Source organism: Phoxinus phoxinus (assembly GCF_949152265.1).
Source record: "Phoxinus phoxinus genome assembly, chromosome: 3".
NCBI classification, from domain to species: Eukaryota; Metazoa; Chordata; class Actinopteri; order Cypriniformes; family Leuciscidae; genus Phoxinus; species Phoxinus phoxinus.
The window spans coordinates 2,065,774-2,086,130 of record NC_136878.1 but is presented as its reverse complement, the minus strand read 5'-3'; the positions used below and the strand labels follow the sequence as shown (position 1 = coordinate 2,086,130).

General features: G+C 37.7%; 1 protein-coding gene across 1 annotated transcript; it reads left to right on the top strand.

Moving 5' to 3' along the window:
* Nucleotides 1-3,277: 3,277 nt before the first annotated feature.
* LOC306994770 (sodium- and chloride-dependent GABA transporter ine) lies at nt 3,278-17,899 on the top strand (the record flags this gene model as incomplete). Its single annotated transcript, XM_079605563.1, has 13 exons — nt 3,278-3,410; nt 5,568-5,702; nt 5,869-6,073; nt 8,535-8,667; nt 10,400-10,534; nt 11,745-11,848; nt 12,121-12,245; nt 12,338-12,450; nt 14,426-14,566; nt 16,087-16,186; nt 16,292-16,392; nt 16,801-16,968; nt 17,753-17,899. 13 exons carry the CDS (start codon nt 3,278-3,280, stop codon nt 17,897-17,899), a joined length of 1,740 nt encoding a protein of 579 aa, XP_079461689.1.
* Nucleotides 17,900-20,357: the final 2,458 nt, after the last annotated feature.

Genomic DNA, 20,357 nt, shown 5'->3' with positions numbered 1-20,357 from the left:
TCCAGAGTCCGATACTTTCATTTTTGCCACTCGCGGATGCCGATACTGTAACCGATTATCCGAATACCTGTATTTTCACTGCATTTGTAGTGTCAAATCCGGATGTAGTTGGCCCCTCCAATGGGGCCTCAGTGAAGAATCAGATGGTCCAACTTGTCCGGTACATCTCGCTTCGTCAAGAGGGTCGTAACATCAAGGACTTTGCCTTTGACTTTTGACTTCTGGCTGTGGTGGTGACTTGGCTTGGACTACAGCGATAATGTGGACCTCAAAGAGGTTAACACCTGCATCAAAAAGCACCTCAGCCCTTGGGAGATAGGAAGGATGGGGCACCTAACATTTTGGAAATTCGTGTACTGTTTACAGCAGCGTGGGAAGGAGTCCCTTCGCAGCACGTATTCCCACTACGCTGACTGTTCAGCCCTTCCACCTGCCGTCAGTGGAAGCCCCAGCCCTCCTATGATCTCCAATGAGAGATCCTGGAGGACCCGACTCCAGGGGTCCCAGAGCTCCCTGTTATGCCCATGGAGGCCATCTCTGAGCAGCCTGCTCTACCTGCCTGTCCTGTTGCAGTTGAAGGGGCAGTCCTCTCCCTGTACATTGCTGCTGTTTTGTGTGTCTGGGCCACACATGCCTCCCTGTTGGCTACCTCGAGCCCCATCTTCTCCTGAGCCACCCGTTTCCACTATCTTTGATTGACAAGAAGAACTCACATGAGCCAACATCAACATCTAGAGGTTAAGTATCAAATTCTGCCTCAAGATGGCGCTACATTTACATGGTTATCCTTTCAATATCTATGCCCTAAAATCCACCTTTTTTTGCAAGGCATAAGTGAGCTATTTATATGAATGAATGAGTGAGACTCCCGATCCATCAGGTAAACAACTAGAAGAAGAACATCAGTTAAGTCTCCAATGGTTCAGTTAATGTTCATGTTTTCATTTATATAAATCATAATCATTATATTTTGAATGTCCTAAGGCACAATTATTATTTTGGAAAGATTAAAAAAATTATTAACAAAAAGAAATTAAGATCTAGATGCTGATTCGATGTTAAGGTGTTTCTCATTACATGGTGATACAAATTTAGAATTAATTTTTTATTGAATTATTATATGTGCTCGTTTTTATTTTATTCATAAAATAAAATTCTGCATTTTATTTATACCCTGAACTAAGATAAGACAGTCTCTATGTGCTTTTCAATAAAAAGAAAGGTCAATGAAAATTTTAGAGTAAAGATTGATGAGAAGGAGACAGATTTTTAGGGGTTACTCTGGATTCTCATCTTAAGTTTGATAGTCATGTAAAGAGACTGTGCAGAACTGTCAAGACAAATTTAAACTGCTTCTGATTAATAAGACAATATATACCCATTAAGGCAGCACAGCAGTTTATGCATTCTATATTTTCTCATCTATCGTATTGCATTACTGTTTGGGGTCAGGCCAATCAAACAACAATTACACCCGTTAGGTCATTATATAAACAGGCATTAAAAGTAATGGACCAGAAACCTGTAAGATGGCACCATTGCCTCATTCTAAGGAAGCATAATGTTTTGAGCTTTGACAGTTTTGTAAATTAATCATTTTTAAAACTACTTTTTAAGTGTTTGAACAACTTTGCACCTGAAATATTCTGTCAACTAGTAGTGAAACAAAAGAGCGGAATAAGAACTAGAGGCACAATAAGTGGAAACTGTATAGCCGCAAAACGTAGAACAACATTTGGTCAGACCTCATTTACAGTAAGAAGCATTAAAATTGTGGAACACTTACCATCAGAAATTAAAACATTGACAGTACTCAAAGTTTTTAATACACATTTAAGGCAATGGCTAAAACTGAAACAACTGTGTGAACACTGACTATACAGGATACAACACAATGCATACAAACGTAAAGATATGTTAGCATGCACAAACATACCGGTATGCACACTGTGTGTTTTGTGTTGTTGTATTGTTAAATGTGTCTAGACTCTGTTTAATAGTGATTTCGACATCCATTTAAGCCCATATCTTATTTTATGTATGGGGTGTATTTATTGTATGTATTTTAATAGTTACACATTTTAATTAAATACTCTGTAACTTCTGTTTTAATTTTACAAGCCTAACCAGGGACAGGGGTTTGCGAATTAGTCATGGCTATAAACCTGTATGCATGGCATCTTCTATGCATTTGTCCCTGTCAATTAAACATTAAAAAAAAAAAAAAAGTCAAAAGGTTCGAGAAAATGCCTAGACATTAAAATGTATTTGGATACAATATCTAAAAGTAAGAACCTGAAAGCTATATGAGCAATGCAACTAAATTCATTTGGTATCACTTTATTTTACAGTGTCCTTGTTACATATGTACTTACCATAGTAATAACAGGAAATTAAGCTAAATTACATGCAACTAACCCTCAACCAAATCCTAACCCTATAGTAAGTACATATACTTGCTTAACATTGATCAGTATGTCAGTGGTGTGATCCATCATTGTCTGACTCCGGTTTGAACATAAAAGGCTAAAAAAGGTAAAAAAACCCATAAAAGGTTTTTGAAATTTTCAGTGTGTGTGTGTGTGTGTGTGAGGTAAAAGGACACGAGCTGTTGAAGCTCCGCCCCCTGTGCCGGGAGCAGCAGCTCATTTGCATTTAAAGGGACAGACACAAAACGGTGTGTTTTTGCTCACCCTCAAAAAGAGACGATTTTAACATGCAATATAAAAATATCTGTGGGGTATTTTGAGCTAAAACTTCACATACACACTCTGGGGACATCAGAGACTTATTTTACATCTTGTGAAAAGAACATTAGACCACCCCCTTTAAAAAGTAACAAATTGCGTTACTTAGTTACTTTTTAGTAAGTACATATACTTGCTTAACATTGATCAGTAGTTAAATGTATAATTACACTGTAACAATAATACCTTAAAATAAAGTGTAACCTTTCTTCTTCTCTTTTTCTTTCTATATACCCTGACATGTTTGGTTATATATACTCTTGTTTATACAATATGCTTGGTTCTCAATACAAAATCAAAGAAGCAGAATAAAACAGTAACAATATTTGCACTACAAACCAATGTGTTTATGATTATCACACGCCGAAAAATTGTAAGCACAGTCAGATGGTGTCAGGCTCAGTAGTTTGTCCCTGTCCCACGCCTCCCAGCTAATCATTACAGCTCCTCAACAATCATTACACCACCACACCACTGACTCTCTCCTGATCTCCGTCTGCGTTCACACACCGGTCTCCCTGTGAAGAAGCATGGCTGTGGAAGAGGAGGCCGGCAGGCCCACGTGGAGCCGGCAGATCGAGTTCACTCTGGCTGGGATCGGGTGTGCGGTGGGACTGGGGAACATCTGGAGGTTCCCGTACCTGTGCTATAGGAGCGGTGGAGGTGAGACACTAATGCTCCTCCTCACTTACAAAGAGTACCAACCAACTGACCAGCAGTGTTGGGGAAATACTGTGAAAAATAATGCATTACAATACTGCGTTACTCTCTTAAAGGGGTGGTTGACTATGATTTAACTTTTCTAACTGTAGTTAGTGTGTAATGTTGCTGTTTGATCATAAACAACATCTGCAAAGTTACAACGCTCAAAGTTCAAAGCAAAGGGAGATATTTGCTTATAAAGAAATCACTTTTTAAGAACTACAACAAACGGCTGGTAGGAACTACACCACATTCCTCCCGGGTTAGTGACATCACCAACCCTAGAATTTGCATAAACCCCACCCCCTGAACACGATTTATAGATTATCATGACAGAATATGCTAATATGACTAGAAGATAACTCCACATAATCTACATAAATTCATCAACAAACCATTCAGAAATGTCCTGTTCTTCTACATGTTGTCACTTCTTCTTGAGTCTCTCCATCATTGTCTGACTCCGGTTTGAACATAAAAGGCTAAAAAAGGTAAAAAAACCCATAAAAGGTTTTTGAAATTTTCAGTGTGTGTGTGTGTGAGGTAAAAGGACACGAGCTGTTGAAGCTCCGCCCCCTGTGCCGGGAGCAGCAGCTCATTTGCATTTAAAGGGACAGACACAAAACGGTGTGTTTTTGCTCACCCTCAAAAAGTGACGATTTTAACATGCGATATAAAAATATCTGTGGGGTATTTTGAGCTAAAACTTCACACACACTCTGGGGACATCAGAGACTTATTTTACATCTTGTGAAAAGAGCATTAGACCACCCCCTTTAAAAAGTAACAAATTGCGTTACTTAGTTACTTTTTAAAGGTGCTGTATGGAGTTTTTCTACTAAAATGAATCCATTTTGTATTGCCTGTGTGTGAAGGGGTTGTAATCTCACAATAAAATGATCCACTTGGCGGGTTTTGCTATTACCTCTGAAAGCAAGTATTCCTATTTCTATGTGATGCTCCGGGTCGAATTTGCCGCGAAATCCAGTGCCGTGACTGAGACCTGCATGCGCGCTCCCGAGCGTCTCGCCTCTCGCCTCGTCTACTGACTGCACTCAACAGTGACGACACTGCAACTTCTATGCTATATAAGTGCTTTCTTTTGTTTTTTATTATTATGTGGAGTTTGTGTTGGAGTCTGTGTTGTGCTAGTCGTTTCCTAGTATTAGCAGACTCCATGCCATGTCGTCGCTGTTGAGTGCAAAGTCAGTAGACGAGGCGAGAGGCGAGACGCTCGGGAGCGCGCATGCAGGTCTCAATCACGGCACTGGATTTCGCGGCAAATTCGACCCGGAGCATCACATAGAAATAGGAATACTTGCTTTCAGAGGTAATAGCAAAACCCGCCAAGTGGATCATTTTATTGTGAGATTACAACCCCTTCACACACAGGCAATACAAAATGGATTCACAAGCACATTGGTTTGTAGTGCAAATATTGTTACTGTTTTATTCTGCTTCTTTGATTTTGTATTGAGAACCAAGCATATTGTACACTCTAAAAAAATGCTGGGTTGTTTCAACCCAATTTTGGTTAAAATATGGACAAACCCAGCCGTTGGGTTAAATTTTTACATTACATTTTTAACCCAATGTTTGGGTTTGTGACCGTTTGTCCATATTTTACCCAGCATTTTAAACAAGAGTATATATAACCAAGCATGTCAGGGTATATAGAAAGAAAAAGAAGAAGAAAGGTTACATTTTATTTTAAGTTGTCATTGTTACAGTGTAATTATATATTTAACCACTGAGTAATATTAAGCAAGTATACGCATGTACTTACTATATGATTAGGATGTGGTTGAGGGTTAGTTGCATGTAATTATGCCTAATTTACAGTTAATACTATGGTAAGTACATATATTAACATATGTAACAAGTACCCTTTAGTGTGGAAAAACTGCATTATGAAGCCATGCACGTGTCTATAAGACAGCAGAGTTTGTTATCTTCTGTTGTTATTTAACAGCTTCACCTTTACCTTTCAGACTGTAAATGTTAGACAGTGTGACAGCTGATGAATGAGTTTATCTGTAACTAATGGTGTGTAAGATGTTAGGGCCCTGAACTGAAGCGAACTGGATGAAGTGTTGTTGTGGTCCCTGTGGTCCTCAGGTGCGTTCCTGGTGCCGTACCTGCTGATGCTGGTGGTGTTGGGCATCCCACTGCTGCACATGGAGCTCACACTGGGCCAGTACCTGCGGAGGGGACCCGTACTGGCCCTCGCCAAAGCCTGTCCCCTGCTGAAAGGTCACCGCATGCATAATCATGACGTTGAAATCCCTGAGATTAACTGCAATGTGAATGTCAAACAAGTCCTTCAGAATCAGATCAATACTGACATAATTGTCACTGATATGAGAATATATGGTGCAGTTCTGACTAAAGGTCAGTAACCTGTAATCAATCTATGCAGGTGTTGGCATGGCAACGGTGGCCATCTCTTTCATCATGTGCACATACTATAATATAATCATCACATGGGCGCTGTACTACATGTTCAGCTCGTTTCGAAGCCAGCTGCTCTGGGAAAACTGCAACAACACGTGGAACACGGCGAACTGCTCCGACCGGGCGAGCAACAGCTCCTCGTCCTCCACCGCCAGCCAGCAGTTCTTCAAGTGTGTTCATCCCCTCTTCTTCCTAACTTAATGATTTTACCACCAGCTACCGTTATCTCTATAGCACTTTATGCAATACAGATTGTTTCAGAGCAGCTATTGCCAAACTGTTCGCCCAATATTTAATATTTTTGATGCTGCTCTCCATTATGCACCATTTGTTGTTAGAATGATGGAAAGTTTTAAAGTCCCCCTGTAGTTTAATCCCTTAAAACTCACCAAAATTACATATTTAAACGTTTTTTCCTTAAAAAAAAAACTTCATGCCTTAAAATATCTTGAATGTAACTCGACACCCTTGCCTCATTTAGTATACGCGGTTCTATGAATATGCAAATGAGCCCCGCCTCCACCCACTCACTCACTCAGAGGCCCTGTCCCAAATGGCACACTCCGGACTTGTGGACTTCCACACTTTGGTGACGTCATGTAGTGCAGACCTATAGGGCCCTTGGCGCGAGTCCACGAGGGCGCATTGAGAGGTATTTTTGGGACAGACTCGATCGCCACGCCGGAAATAGGAAAACGGTCCAGTTGTTGTTTAAATATTATATTTCAAAATTTACATATGACTCAGTAAAGCCCTGACATTCGGTTATATTTATTTAATGAATCATAATGCGATCATAGCCTATTATTCAGCAAGCTATTTATGTTTATATTAAATATAAATATATATTTATATTTATGTTTGAGATATCAACCACTGGTTGATGACCATAATGTTTGTATAAACTGTAGGTAATAACTGGTAAAATGTACACCTAGGTCATACAAACCATAATGATATTTACACTTAAATATGTTCTTCTCATGTTAACGTGAGCGAAAGCTCCTCCCATTCGTTGTCTGATTGGCCTTTCGCAAATTCGCAAGGATTTCTGGGTAGTTAAAGTGCGTGAAGCCTGCATCTATGCGGGCTTCGCGGAAGACCGCTTCAAGGGTACAAAGGGGGCGCTGCTGAGCACACTTTAGAGCGTTAAAATGATGAATGGGACGGTCTACGGACTCGTAGACTCAGCGAGCACGCGCAATTTAAGTCCACGAGACCGAAAGTCCACATGAAGTGCGTCATTTGGGACAGGGCCTGAGATCCACTGGTTGACGATCACACGTTGATCTGATTGGTTACAAGGTAGTGTGTGACGTCAGAAACACCAGCGATTTCAAACCGTGTTTTTTAACACTGTCTTTGGTTCACTGCAGTTTTAAGCAGAAAATACTCAGCAATGCTGTCCACTTATGAACTTACACATGATGTGTGTTAAAGCAGATTAAAAACACCACATAGACACATAAACTACATTAAAAGCTGGATTTTCACCACAGGGGGACTTTAAAAGTTCGATATTTAGACTAGTCCGCCTCAGTGGTCTAACAGCTCTCGTCAATGTCAAAATGGTTGACCAATCAAAACAAAGGAGGCGGGGCTTTACTGTTCACAGAAGCTGTGCATGTATTCAATATAGTGATACTATAGTTTTAAAGGTGAAGAGTACGAGGTAGTCTACTGGAAGTAGCTAAATATTTAATTTTAACTAATGTTTTACAATAGAAATGCTAAACGTCCAACAATATCCAGTGATGCAAATGACTCAGCCGCTTGTGAAAAGTGAGCTAAACTGTAATGAATCTGCACTCAAAATTTATGAGAGTATTTATTAAAAAAAATCTGTACTTGCAGTTAATATAATATTAATGAAATATAAGGCCACGACTTAAGAGTCACTTACATGACTGTTTTTAAAAACACTTTAAGAAGTGCACTTTTGAATAATGTAAAATTATGTTTTAATAATCTTTTGTTGTGCTTTAAAAAGTATACACATGTGTAACTCGATGTGTTGACTAACATACTAAAGCATGTGAAGTACTTTTTTGAGATTACATTTAAAGTTAATAATTTTTTTAAATGTCCTAAATGTGACATTTAATTATATAAGATCAAAATATTTATTTAAAAATGTGTCATAGAATTGACAAGATATATTTTAGTTTACCAGTATATCTGCAGTACACTTTAACCATATTTTAAAGACAATAGAAATAATCATATAACATCTTACTTAAGTGGGTCAGAACTTCAACTAATTGCATTTAATATTATTTAATAGGCTACATTTTAATTTAATAGCAAATAAGTGTTCAAAAACAAAACATTCAGTTTGCACTTAAGCGTATTCTTTATATTTTTCCATAATAAGCTCACTTTTTGAAAGTATGCAGAAGAGTGCTTCTTTTTTACAACACAAGGGACATTTTGTCAAATTTCATGTAATTCATAACTCAATGTGATGTTTCGGCATATATGATTAAGAGTGAAGGTGTGCATTTTTTAAAATATGCACACTTTTTGTACAACATACAAGATTGGTCAGTGAAGTGTTCTGGTGTTGACTGCAGTGTGTGTGTGCGTGCGTGCACGTGTGTGTGTGTGTGTGTGTGTGTGTGTGTGTGTCAGTTTTAAGGTGCTGGAGAGGACCAGTGGTGTGGAGGAGACTGGTGTCTTGAGATGGGAGCTCTTCCTCCTGCTTCTGCTGGCCTGGATCCTCGTCTACCTCTGCATCTTTAAAGGAGTCAAATCCACCGGGAAGGTAAAAAAAAAACCAACAACAACAAAAACAGACGGAGAACACCACATCATCATCACGCAGAGTCTGAATGCAGTTCAGTGTTGCGGGAAACGCATTACAAGTTACTCGAGTTATGTAATCAGATTACTTTTTCAAGTAACTAGTAAAGTAATGCATAAATTTGCAGCAAATTAATCCTTTAGCAAGTTTCTTTGTTTTCTCTTTTATTAACTGACAGCTCCAGTCCTTATGTTGTCCACAATGAAATGCACAATTAGAATATTACGCAAACCTGCAATAATTAAATTATGTTAAATATCGCAAATATACCTACTTTATCTATTTAATGTCACTAATAAACAACGTCTTTGCTGCTGACTTTCGATGATCTAATTCGACTTTAGATTAACATCACATTTGTGTTTCTTTTCTTTGCTAAAAACATAAATATTTTTGTTATTACAAAAAAAAAAAAAAAAACCCAGCCCAGGTGAGAAAAAGTAATGTAACATTACTTTCCACAAAAAAGTAACTAAGTAACGCAATTGCACTGTAAAAAAGTAAGTTACCTTGTTGCCTTAAAATTTTGAGTTCGTTGTAATTCAAAATTTGAATTAAGAATGGTTTAATAAACAGAAACTCAAAATAGTATGTTATCTTCACACATTAGTTATCGAAGTTGATTTGACAAAAGATAAAACCAGCAGCCATATCACCCTGTAGCCCTGTAGACTGGTGTCCCAGTGAAGCTAAGCGGGGCTGAGCCTGGTTAGTACTTGGATGGGAGACTCCTGGGAAATCCAGGTTGCTGCTGGTAGAGGTGTTAGTGTGGCCAGCAGGGGGCGCTCACCCTGTGGTCTGTGTGGGTCCTAACGCCCCAGTGTAGTGACGGGGACACTATACTGACAAAAGAGCGCCGTCCTTCGGATGAGACGTTAAACCGAGGTCCTGACTCTCTGTGGTCACTAAAAATCCCAGGATGTCTTTCGAAAGAGTAGGGGTGTAACCCCGGTGTCCTGGCCAAATTTGCCCAGTGGCCTCGGTCCATCATGGCCTCCTAATCATCCTCCTATATATACTGATTGGCTTCATCACTGTCTCCTCTCCACCAGTAAGCTGGTGTGTGGTGGGCGTTCTGGCGCAATATGGCTGCCGTCGCATCATCCAGGTGATGCTGCACATTGGTGGTGGTTGAGGAGATTCCCCCCTTCTATGTAAAGCGCTTTGGGTGTCCAGAAAAGCGCTATATAAATGTAATGAATTATTATTATAAATTATAAAAAGTTGTGATAACAAATCATGAAGTGTAGTCATGTAGTTACTTTTTTATAGGGAGTAACACAATATTGAAACGCATTACTTTTAAAAGTTACTTTACAAGGTCACATTCACACGCTGATTTCATGTTTTAAAACGATAAAACATGTTTTATGTTCATAAAATACAAAGTGATAAACAATTGAGTGAAAAAAGTGAATGTATCAATGTGAAATACAAAAAATATTTATGCAAAATTAAATATAATTTCTTTTTTAAATCTTTTTTTTACCCATTTATGTGTTTTTTTCCCCAAGGTGTTTCAAATAACGGTATTATCATGTTACCATCTCCTAAACACCATTACTGCAAATTCAGCAAGACATGAACAGATGGAAAATACATCAATCATAGTCATTATATTATTTTAATGTCAATTAAACTCACCTTATATCCTTAATTGCTATCCTTTTATCTGTATTCTCCTCCGCCACAGGTGGTGTACTTCACCGCTCTGTTCCCGTACGTGATCCTCCTGGCTCTGCTGATCAATAACGTGCAGCTGCCGGGAGCCATCGACGGCATCCGCTTCTTCATCATCCCCGAGTGGGACAAGCTCCTGAATGTGCAGGTGCGGAATATACATCACAAATATGAAGCAATTTAGAATATAGTGCAAAAGTTCATTTATTTCAGTAATTCAACTTAAAAGGTGAAACTAATATATTATATAGACTCATTACATGCAAAGTGAGATATTTCAAGTCTTTATTTGTTATAATTGTGATGATTATGGCTTATGATTATGATTATGAAAACCCCAAATTCAAAATTAGAATATTGTGAAAAGGTTTTCTTAAGCTGTAAGCCATAATCATCAAAATTATAACAAATAAAGGCTTGAAATATCTCACTTTGCATGTAATGAGTCTATATAATATATTAGTTTCACCTTTTAAGTTGCATTACTTTTGCACAATATTATTTTTTTCAGAGTGTCTCCTGTATTACAATCATTTATCATTAAAATACAAACTATTTTGTATTTAAAATGATTAGTTGGACACACAAAAAGCAGTGTATTTTGGTATTACTGCATTTAGTTCCTGGGAGATAAAACTAAATTATGTGCATAAATTATGTTTTGGGGATTTTTGTTGCGACTACACTGCAAGAAATGATTTTCTACAAATATCTAAACATTCTTAAATCAGGATACATTTACTCGGGACTGACTTAATAAATCTTGTTCTATGAAAAATGTTTTTTTTTTTTTATTAAGTGACTTTATGCTTAAAACAAGAACAATTATCTAGCAATGAGGTCAGGAAAATAAACATAATTCAATATTTTTCTGACCTCGTTGACAGATAAGTGTTCTTGTTTTAAGCAAAACTCACTTAATTTTGGAAACATTTTTCATTTTGCTTACCGTAAATATATCTTGATTTAAGAAATTTTTGATATTTGTAATAGAAAACAAGACAAAAATGCTAAGTAAGAATATTTTTTACAGTGTACTTTTATGAAATAAATGTATTGTCATAAACTGCATTATTAACCTCTGCCACACACACACGCACACACACGCACGCACACACACACACACACACACACACACACACACACACACACACACACACACACAAACACGTGCGTGCGTGCGTGCGTGCGTGTGTGTGTGCGTAGCTCTTGACACAATACTGTGCTTGTTGTGATCCAGTTACACATTATGTTTTGTTTCACTGTGTTTCACATTAACAGTGTGTAATGTGTGTGTGTGTGTGTGTGTGTGTGTGTGTGTGTGTGTGTGGGGGGGGGGGTCATGTGTGTGTGTTTAGGTATGGATTAATGCAGCGGCTCAGATCTTTAACTCTATCGGGATCGGCTTCGGCTCGCTGATGGCCATGTCCAGCTACAACAACTTCAACAACAATATCCTCAAGTAGAAGATCAACCTGTACTTTTATCATCTCCAGTCTAAATACTGTCACACCATCTCTAATCTACTTTCCTGAAAGTTATATAAAATCTAGTTGTATTTGTCTATATCGCTCTAGAGCAAAGATCACTGATAATTCATTTATTGCTCTCATTAATTTACGGGTATACTGCCATGTATGTAATGTTATATCACCAGAGCTCAAAGTGCAGAGAGAAATAAGATATTCACAAACATTGATTTAATCTCATCATGTTTTATTCCCGTCACTGCAGAGACACTCTGGCCATTTCCATCACAAATTCCCTGACTAGTATTCTAGCCGGATTCGTCATCTTCTCTGCGTTTGGCTACATGTCTCATCTTCAGAACGTGCCCGTCAGTGAAATCGCAGTGGACGGTGGGTTATCTCAGTGTTCATTCCTTTACTATCTTGTTTTTTTTATAATGTTTGCAACTAAATAACTTGATAAATCTGTCTCATGATTGCAGGTCCAGGTCTGGTGTTCGTGGTTTACCCACAAGCCTTTGTGACGATGCCTGTTGCTCCTCTGTGGGCCGTTCTCTTCTTCTTCATGTTGCTCTGCCTCGGCCTCGACAGTCAGGTATCATGACAACACAAACCTGCTTAATGTGGCCAACACAACACTGTGTAGTCCTGCTGTATTATATTATGCTAACATGATGATGTTCTTATAATGAACTTTTATTGTATTCATAAACACTAAAAAGTAGGTCAAGGTGTAAATGCATAACAAGAGACGAGTTCACATGATCTGCTTTCATTTTCTTTAAGGGGGTGGTATAATGCTCTATTCACAAGATGCAAAATAAGTCTCTGATGTCCCCAGAGTGTGTGTGAAGTTTTAGCTCAAAATACCCCACAGATATTTTTATATTGCATGTTAAAATCGTCTCTTTTTGAGGGTGAGCAAAAACACACCGTTTTGTGTCTGTCCCTTTAAATGCAAATGAGCTGCTGCTCCCGGCACAGGGGGCGGAGCTTCAACAGCTCATGTCCTTTTACCTCACACACACACACACACACACACACACACACACACACACACACACACACACACACACACACACACACACACACACACACACACACACACACACACACACACACACACACACACACACACACACACACAATGATGTGTGTGTCAGACAATGCTGGAGAGACTGGAGAAGAAGTGACAACATGTAGAAGAACAGGACATTTCTGAATGGTTAGTTGATGAATTTATGTAAATTATGTGGAGTTATCTTCTAGTCATTGATTAGCATATTCTGTCATGATAATCTATAAATCGTGTTCTGGGGGCGGGGTTTATGTAAATTCTAGGGTTGGTGATGTCACTAACCCGGGAGGAATGTCGTGTAGTTCCTACCAGCCGTTTGTTGTAGTCCTTAAAAAGTGATTTCTTTAAAAGCAAATATCTCCCTTTGCTCTGAACTTTGAGTGTTGTAACTTTGCAGATGTTGTTTATGATCAAACAGCAACATTACACACTAACTACAGTTAGAAAAGTCAAATCATAATCAAACACCCCTTTAAAACTACTTGTGATTTCCAACAGTAGTTGCTCCTTTTATACTGTACATAGATGATTAAACATTGCTTGTGAGATCATTTGGGGGTGAATCTCACAAAACATTTGAAGAACATAACCAGGTCATTCTGTATTTCAAGCTTGATCAAAAGAAGAAAAAATAAAATAATCCTATCAGGCTTCTTTTTTTTTTAATGCAAAATATTGTTTATATTAGTGATGCACAATATATCGGCAACCATATCGGTATGGGCCGATATATGATCATTTTAATGTTATCGTTATCGGCCCGATAAGAAAATGTACCATATCGGTAGGTTTATTAGTGGTGTGGGGTGTGTGTGTATTACACGCAATGAAGTGCATATCAAATGCACGCGAAAACTGAGTATCATATGCACGTAAAAACTCATTTTCGCATATAAATTGCTCGATAAGCACACTGCGTGCTATAGAGACGCATGTACGTGAGAACAGGCTGATTATTTCCTTCAGCTGAGACTCTTCAGATGCGCACTGTTCAACATGATGCTTTTGAATTGCTTGAAATATGATTGAAATCACTTAAAAAAAGGAAAACACAGTTCAGTGCAACACAAGTCTGTCATATCGGCTATAAAATTATCATGAGAACATCATTATAAGTGTGTGCTTGGGACATGGATTTTAATGGTGAGACTTGTTTTTGTAATAAGGCTCTCAAAAATTATAGAAAAATTTGGATTTAGATTTATCGGCCGATATATCGGTTATCGGCTTTCAAATATAAAAATTTATCAGTATCGGGCAAAATTTTAATATCGGTGCATCCCTAATTTATATATATTTTGGAGTGAAATGAAGCTGGCCATGTCTTGTTTAGGATTACATCTGTGATTTATAAATGTGAGCTGTTCATTGACTCTTGTTATCTCACTGCCAGGATAAAACATTAAGCAACGCATGCATGAATGTTTGCTGGAGTAAAGCTGTTGACAGAAAAGGCGTCTGTTAAACTTTACCTTGTGTTGTTGTTCTGCAGTTCGCCATGGTGGAGGTGATGGTGACCAGTCTGCTGGACAGTTACAGTAAACCCATCCTGAAGATCCTCAAACGCAAGGAGTTTGTCGTGCTCGTCGTCTGCAGTGCGGCGTTTCTCATGGGCATCCCTAATGTCATGCAGGTCACATGATCACTTTTACTTTACTGTACTTTTCGCTTTTATACTAACATTAAAGGTGCTGTATGTAGAATTTAGAACTCTTGTTATTAGCGACACCGGTGGCCATTGAGTGAACTGCAGCTTCGCACTCGAGATCACGTGACACACAAGAGACTGAACGTGATTCAAGACCCCGATATACTCGTTCTCCGCTTAAGAGGAAATCATTTGGAAATACCTTAGCAGTGATTTACTGTCAGCGAACATCCCGACGCCGTCCACCGCTGAGAGCGACGTTTAGATGAACATTTGAATATGTTTCCTCTCAATAACACAATAAACACAGACATGAGAAACATCAGTTCAGAAAGCATCTGATCATAGAGATGTGGAGATGTTCTCGACAGGTGAGCTCATTAAAATCACGCGCTTATGATAGTTTGATTATAAAGTATATCTGAGACTATAGACTATATAGATCTGACTCTGTGAGACTGTAGTTTGAATGAATCTCTGTTCTTTGCACATTGACATTACAGTCCAGAACGCTCTTCAGCATTATCCTGAACAGTGCATTAGCGTTAGCTTCATGTGTCGTCGAGCAGAAGAGAGGCTCTCGGTGGAAAACACACTTCTGAGATTTTCCAGACAAAAACGTAATCATAAAAACCAGTCGACAGGCTTTCAGAGACAAACTGGGAAGTCGGAAGTCTCGTTTTTGAAGATTTGTTACAAGCTGTTCATACAAAGAGAACTTGTTTTATAACACAAATAAAACAAATTGACACCAAGCACAACTGTGCAATATGCTTATAAAATCTGTAATCAATAATATTTAAATAAAGCGTTAAGACGTGAATTTTCCAAGGCCAGACATCACTTTCGGCCACTTCTGTATATTTGCACTGCTTATTTTTCCATGCATTTTTAACCACAATTATGTTTTAAAAGAGCTTCATTATTTATGATTCCATTTAAACTATATTTAATATAAAACCGATTGCAGATGCCACTTCAAAAAATGCTTTTCTTACTTAGTATTTTTGTCGTGTTTCCAGTCGAAATATCAAACATTTCTTAAATCTAGATGAATTTCTTAAAGTAGTAAATTGACATAAGATATTATGTCTTGTTTTCTGGGGATATAAATCAAAATGAAGTGAGTTGTTGCTTAAAACAAGCTAAATTATCTGCCAATGGGGTCAGAAAAATAATCTTGTTTCTGTTTGAATTAACATTATTTTTCTGACCCCATTGGCAGATCATTTTGCTTTTTTTAAGCTACAAATCACTTCATTTTGATTAATTCCCCCAGAAAACAAGACATAATATCTAATGGCATTTTACTCCTCTAGTAAACACATCTTGATTTAAGAATGTTTAGATATTTGGACTGGAAACAAGACAAACATACTGAGTAAGAAAAGCATTGTTTGCAGTGTGTGTGTGTGTGTGTGTGTGTGTAAAGCAGGGCTGTATGATGAGGTTCAGATGAAGTAAGTCTGATATTATACTGAACGTCTCGTGGTCTTCTGACTCAGGTTGGGATCTACGTGTTCCAGCTGATGGATCATTACACCGCCATCGTGTCCATCATGTTCCTGGCGTTTTTTGAAGTGATTGGTGTTTGTTGGATCTATGGTGAGAGAGAAACATCTGATAGATTGTGCCATTCTTTATTCACAATGCAAAAATGTGTAAATAAAACAAGCAATTTCTCGGGTCACCTGAGCTCTGTTTTAACAGGTGTGAATCGCTTGTCCAGTAACTTAATAGAGATGACGGGAAATAAACCCAACATCTTCTTCAGGGTCTGCTGGTGGGTCATCTGTCCTGTCCTGATCACCGTGAGTGCGATCTCACTCTTTCTGACACACTGATAGCTTTGAAAACACAACATGGATTGGTGTTGGAACTGAGGGGTACAGGTGAACCTCGAAAAAGTGGTGCAAAAGTTCATTTATTTCAGTAATTCAACTTAAAGGTGCAATGTGTATTATTTCTGAGGATCTATTGACAGAAATGCAATATAAGATCCATAACTATGTTTTCAGTGGTGTATAAAGACCTTACTTAAAGGGATAGTTCACTTTGAAATTAAATGTTGGTATGTGTTATCTTACCTGAAGACTCATTACATGCAAAGTGAGATATTTCAAGCCTGTTATAATTGTGATGATTATGGCTTACAGCTTATGAAAACCTTTTCAAAATATTACATTTTTGTCGAGTTTCACCTGTATTTGTGTGTCCAGGTGATCCTGGTGTTCTCCGTGATCCAGTTTAAACCAGCTCGATACGAGGATTACGTGTACCCGCCGTGGGCTCAGGCCGTCGGCTGGCTCATCGCTTTAGCGTCCATCATCTGGATTCCTCTGGCAGCCGTTCACACGCTCTGGGTTCTGCCCGGCTCCTTCGCTCAGGTACCGGGCCGACTCTACGGTTAAAGGGTTAAAGCTGGAAACATTTATTTCAACGTTTGGGGTCGGAAAGATTTTTTTAATGTTTTTCAAAAGACGTCTCTTCTGTGCAACGAAGCTGCATTTATTTGATCAAAGATACAGTACAAATGATCAAATATGATTAGAATTTAAAGTAGCTGTTGTCTATGTGAATATACAGTAAAGTGTAATTTATTCCTGTGAATTTTCAGCATCATTACTCCAGTCTTCAGTGTCACATGATCCTTCAGAAATCAGTATAATATGATGATTTGCTGCTCGAGAAACATTTATTATTATTATCAATGTTGAAAACAGTTCATATGTTTGTGGACACCGTGATATATTTTATTTTTCAGGATTCTTTGATGAATAGAAAGATCAAAAGAACAGCATTTATTTGAAATAGAATACTTTGTAACATTATAAATGTCTTTACTGTCACTTTTTATCAATAATGAAAAAATTAATAAAAACATCTTACTGTCCCCAACATGTTAAAAGGTAAATTTGTTGTAAATTGAAGGTAATAGTTTAATAATATTTGGGCCTGTCCAGTACAAAATTATAAAAAAAGATGAAAATACTATTTCAAATTTTTGTGTTTAAATCAATGTTTTCCTTTGACATTATTATAATACTAGCAATTTATGAGTGAACATTGTTTCGAAGTAAATCCTAGACCATTTCTATCCAGTGTAATGATATAAAATATGTGAAATGATCAGCGCTGGATTGGTGAAGATACACTTTTCTCTGGTTTCAGAAACTAAAAAAGTCGGTCACACCGTTTTCTCTGGACGAGGACTCGGAGAGCCCGTATTACCAGCAGAAAGCAGCCGTCATGGAGGCGATACCCAACATCGCCATCATCAGCTCGGAGAATAACACACCAATCCAGACGAACTTATGATGAGCTGATACTGGAACCAGACCGCTGGAAACCAGACCAGATCCAGTCAACGTGTCTGAGGATTATTAACTGGATCAGTGAACATCTGTCTGAATATTGGCTGAAACGCTTCAACAAGTATATTTATGAAATAAATTATATCTGAAATATTTTACAAGTATATTCATCTCAACTATGCAGAGGTGGACGGTAACAAAGTACATTTACTTGAGTACTGTACTTAAGTACACTTTTGGAGTATCTGTACTTTACTTGAGTATTATTTTTTCTGTAAACTTTTTATTTTAACTTCACTACATTTGAAAGACAAATATCGTACTTTTTACTCCACTACATTTCTGTCAAGGTCCGTGAGTAGAGAGTAGTAACGTCAATGATGATTTTGGTTGGAAATGAAAGTCTGGTTGACGTCAGAGCTCGACTGATGTTGGTTTCTGACGTCAACTGATTTTCAACCACAATATAACGCCTGTGCAACGTTGGAGATTAACGTCAATCTGACACTGGATTCTGACATCAACCTGATTTTAATTTTCAACGTTGGGTTTGGTCTAAATGCGAATTTTGTCATTGTTTTGGTCTTTTGGAGCACACTAGCTTATAGATAATGGTATGGCTAACATATTCATACTAAAAGACAAAAAACTGGGACTCTGAAACCATTGTGGACGTTATTGAGTGACTTATTCAATCCCACGACTGGAACTGTGTTCTAGAAATAAATGTGATATTGATATGAGGGTATACGCATATTCAGAGGCATATGGTAATGTAAGTATTACATACAACAATAATAAAACAATGCATTGACATTTACTTTTTATACTTGAGTACTTCTAAAAAAACGAGTACTTTTAATTAAGTAAAAAATCAGTCTTTGCAACTTGTATTTGACCAGTAGTATCTGTTTTACTCAAGTAAGGAAGTTGTGTACTTTGTCCTGACAGACACAACCTATTTGGGGTTTGAGGCTTTAACTCTTTCCATGCCATTGACAACATTTCCCAGCTTTCCATGTTTTGACTGTTATACAGTAGGGGGCGCTATTACACATCTTCTGAAAGAGTGCAGAATCTCCAGATCAAAACACAGGAGAAGAAGAAGCAGAAACAAGTGATAGAAGCATTGCTGAGCTGACCCACATGTAAAATAACGGGATCATCAAACATTGAACGGCATAGGTTGGTATTGCAATTAAAAACTGTGTTACATATTTGGCTATACAAATAACCAAAGATAACTCTAGATGCGCTGCTAATTTGGACCCAATTATTATAAAAACAATGAAATGCCTTAATCTGCAGTTAAAGGAGAACTCCGGTCAATTTTAACATTGAGCTCAATTTTTAGTAAATTTGGAGTGCTGTCAATACAGAGAACAACGACAAAAATCGGTGTTGCCTACACTGTGTTATCCTATTTTTTAAATTTGCACCCTATTGACTTGAATGGGGCAAGTTTTAAACCTGCTTTTATCCTCTTAACATATTTGATGTGTCATTACAAGTGCCCAGCCATGTTGAGTGATACCTTAAGAGTGAACACGAGTGAATCTGACTGCAGTAGATGTGAAAAATATGAATAAAAATGATGTTATATCAGCCAGCGCAAATACCTGTATTTAGTTCCTGTTTTCGGTGGAAGTCCAAAGTAGTCGATTGTCGAGTTCACGCGCATAGGTTTAGTTACTATGATCACGCGCATGAACTCGACAATCGACTACTTTGGACTTCCACCGAAAACAGGAACTAAATACAGGTATGTGCGCTGGCTGATATAACATAATTTTTATTCATATCTTTCACATCTACTGCAGTCAGATTCACTCGTGTTCACTCTTAAGGAATCACTCAACATGGCTGGGCACTTGTAGTGACACATCAAATATGTTAAGAGGATAAAAGCAGGTTTAAAACTTGCCCCATTCAAGTCAATAGGGTGCAAATTTAAAAAATAGGATAACACAGTGTAGGCAACACCGATTTTTGTCGTTGTTCTCTGTATTGACAGCACTCCAAATTTACTAAAAATTGAGCTCAATGTTAAAATTGACCGGAGTTCTCCTTTAAGGCGTTTCATTGTTTTTATAATAATAGGGTAGGGGAGACCAGGGACAGTTGTAACACTTTTAGCAATTTTTAGCAATACATCAAAAACCATTTATACTGGAATAACCAATTTATTATATTATAAACTTCAATCTGTCAACTGCTGAAACAATGTATTTAAGTGGTTTTATGAAATATGTACAGGTTGCAAAATTGATTTTAATACAGTCTCTCCACTGTTACAACCGTCCCAGTGTACAGGGACGTGAAACATGTCTAAAATATACATAATGAATCAATCATATACGCAAAATGGAAAATATTATTTATCAATCATGTTATTGTGACTATTAATTTCATGTTTTTAAGTAATGATTACCTTTTTTTTCATACTACATGACAAAAAAAGT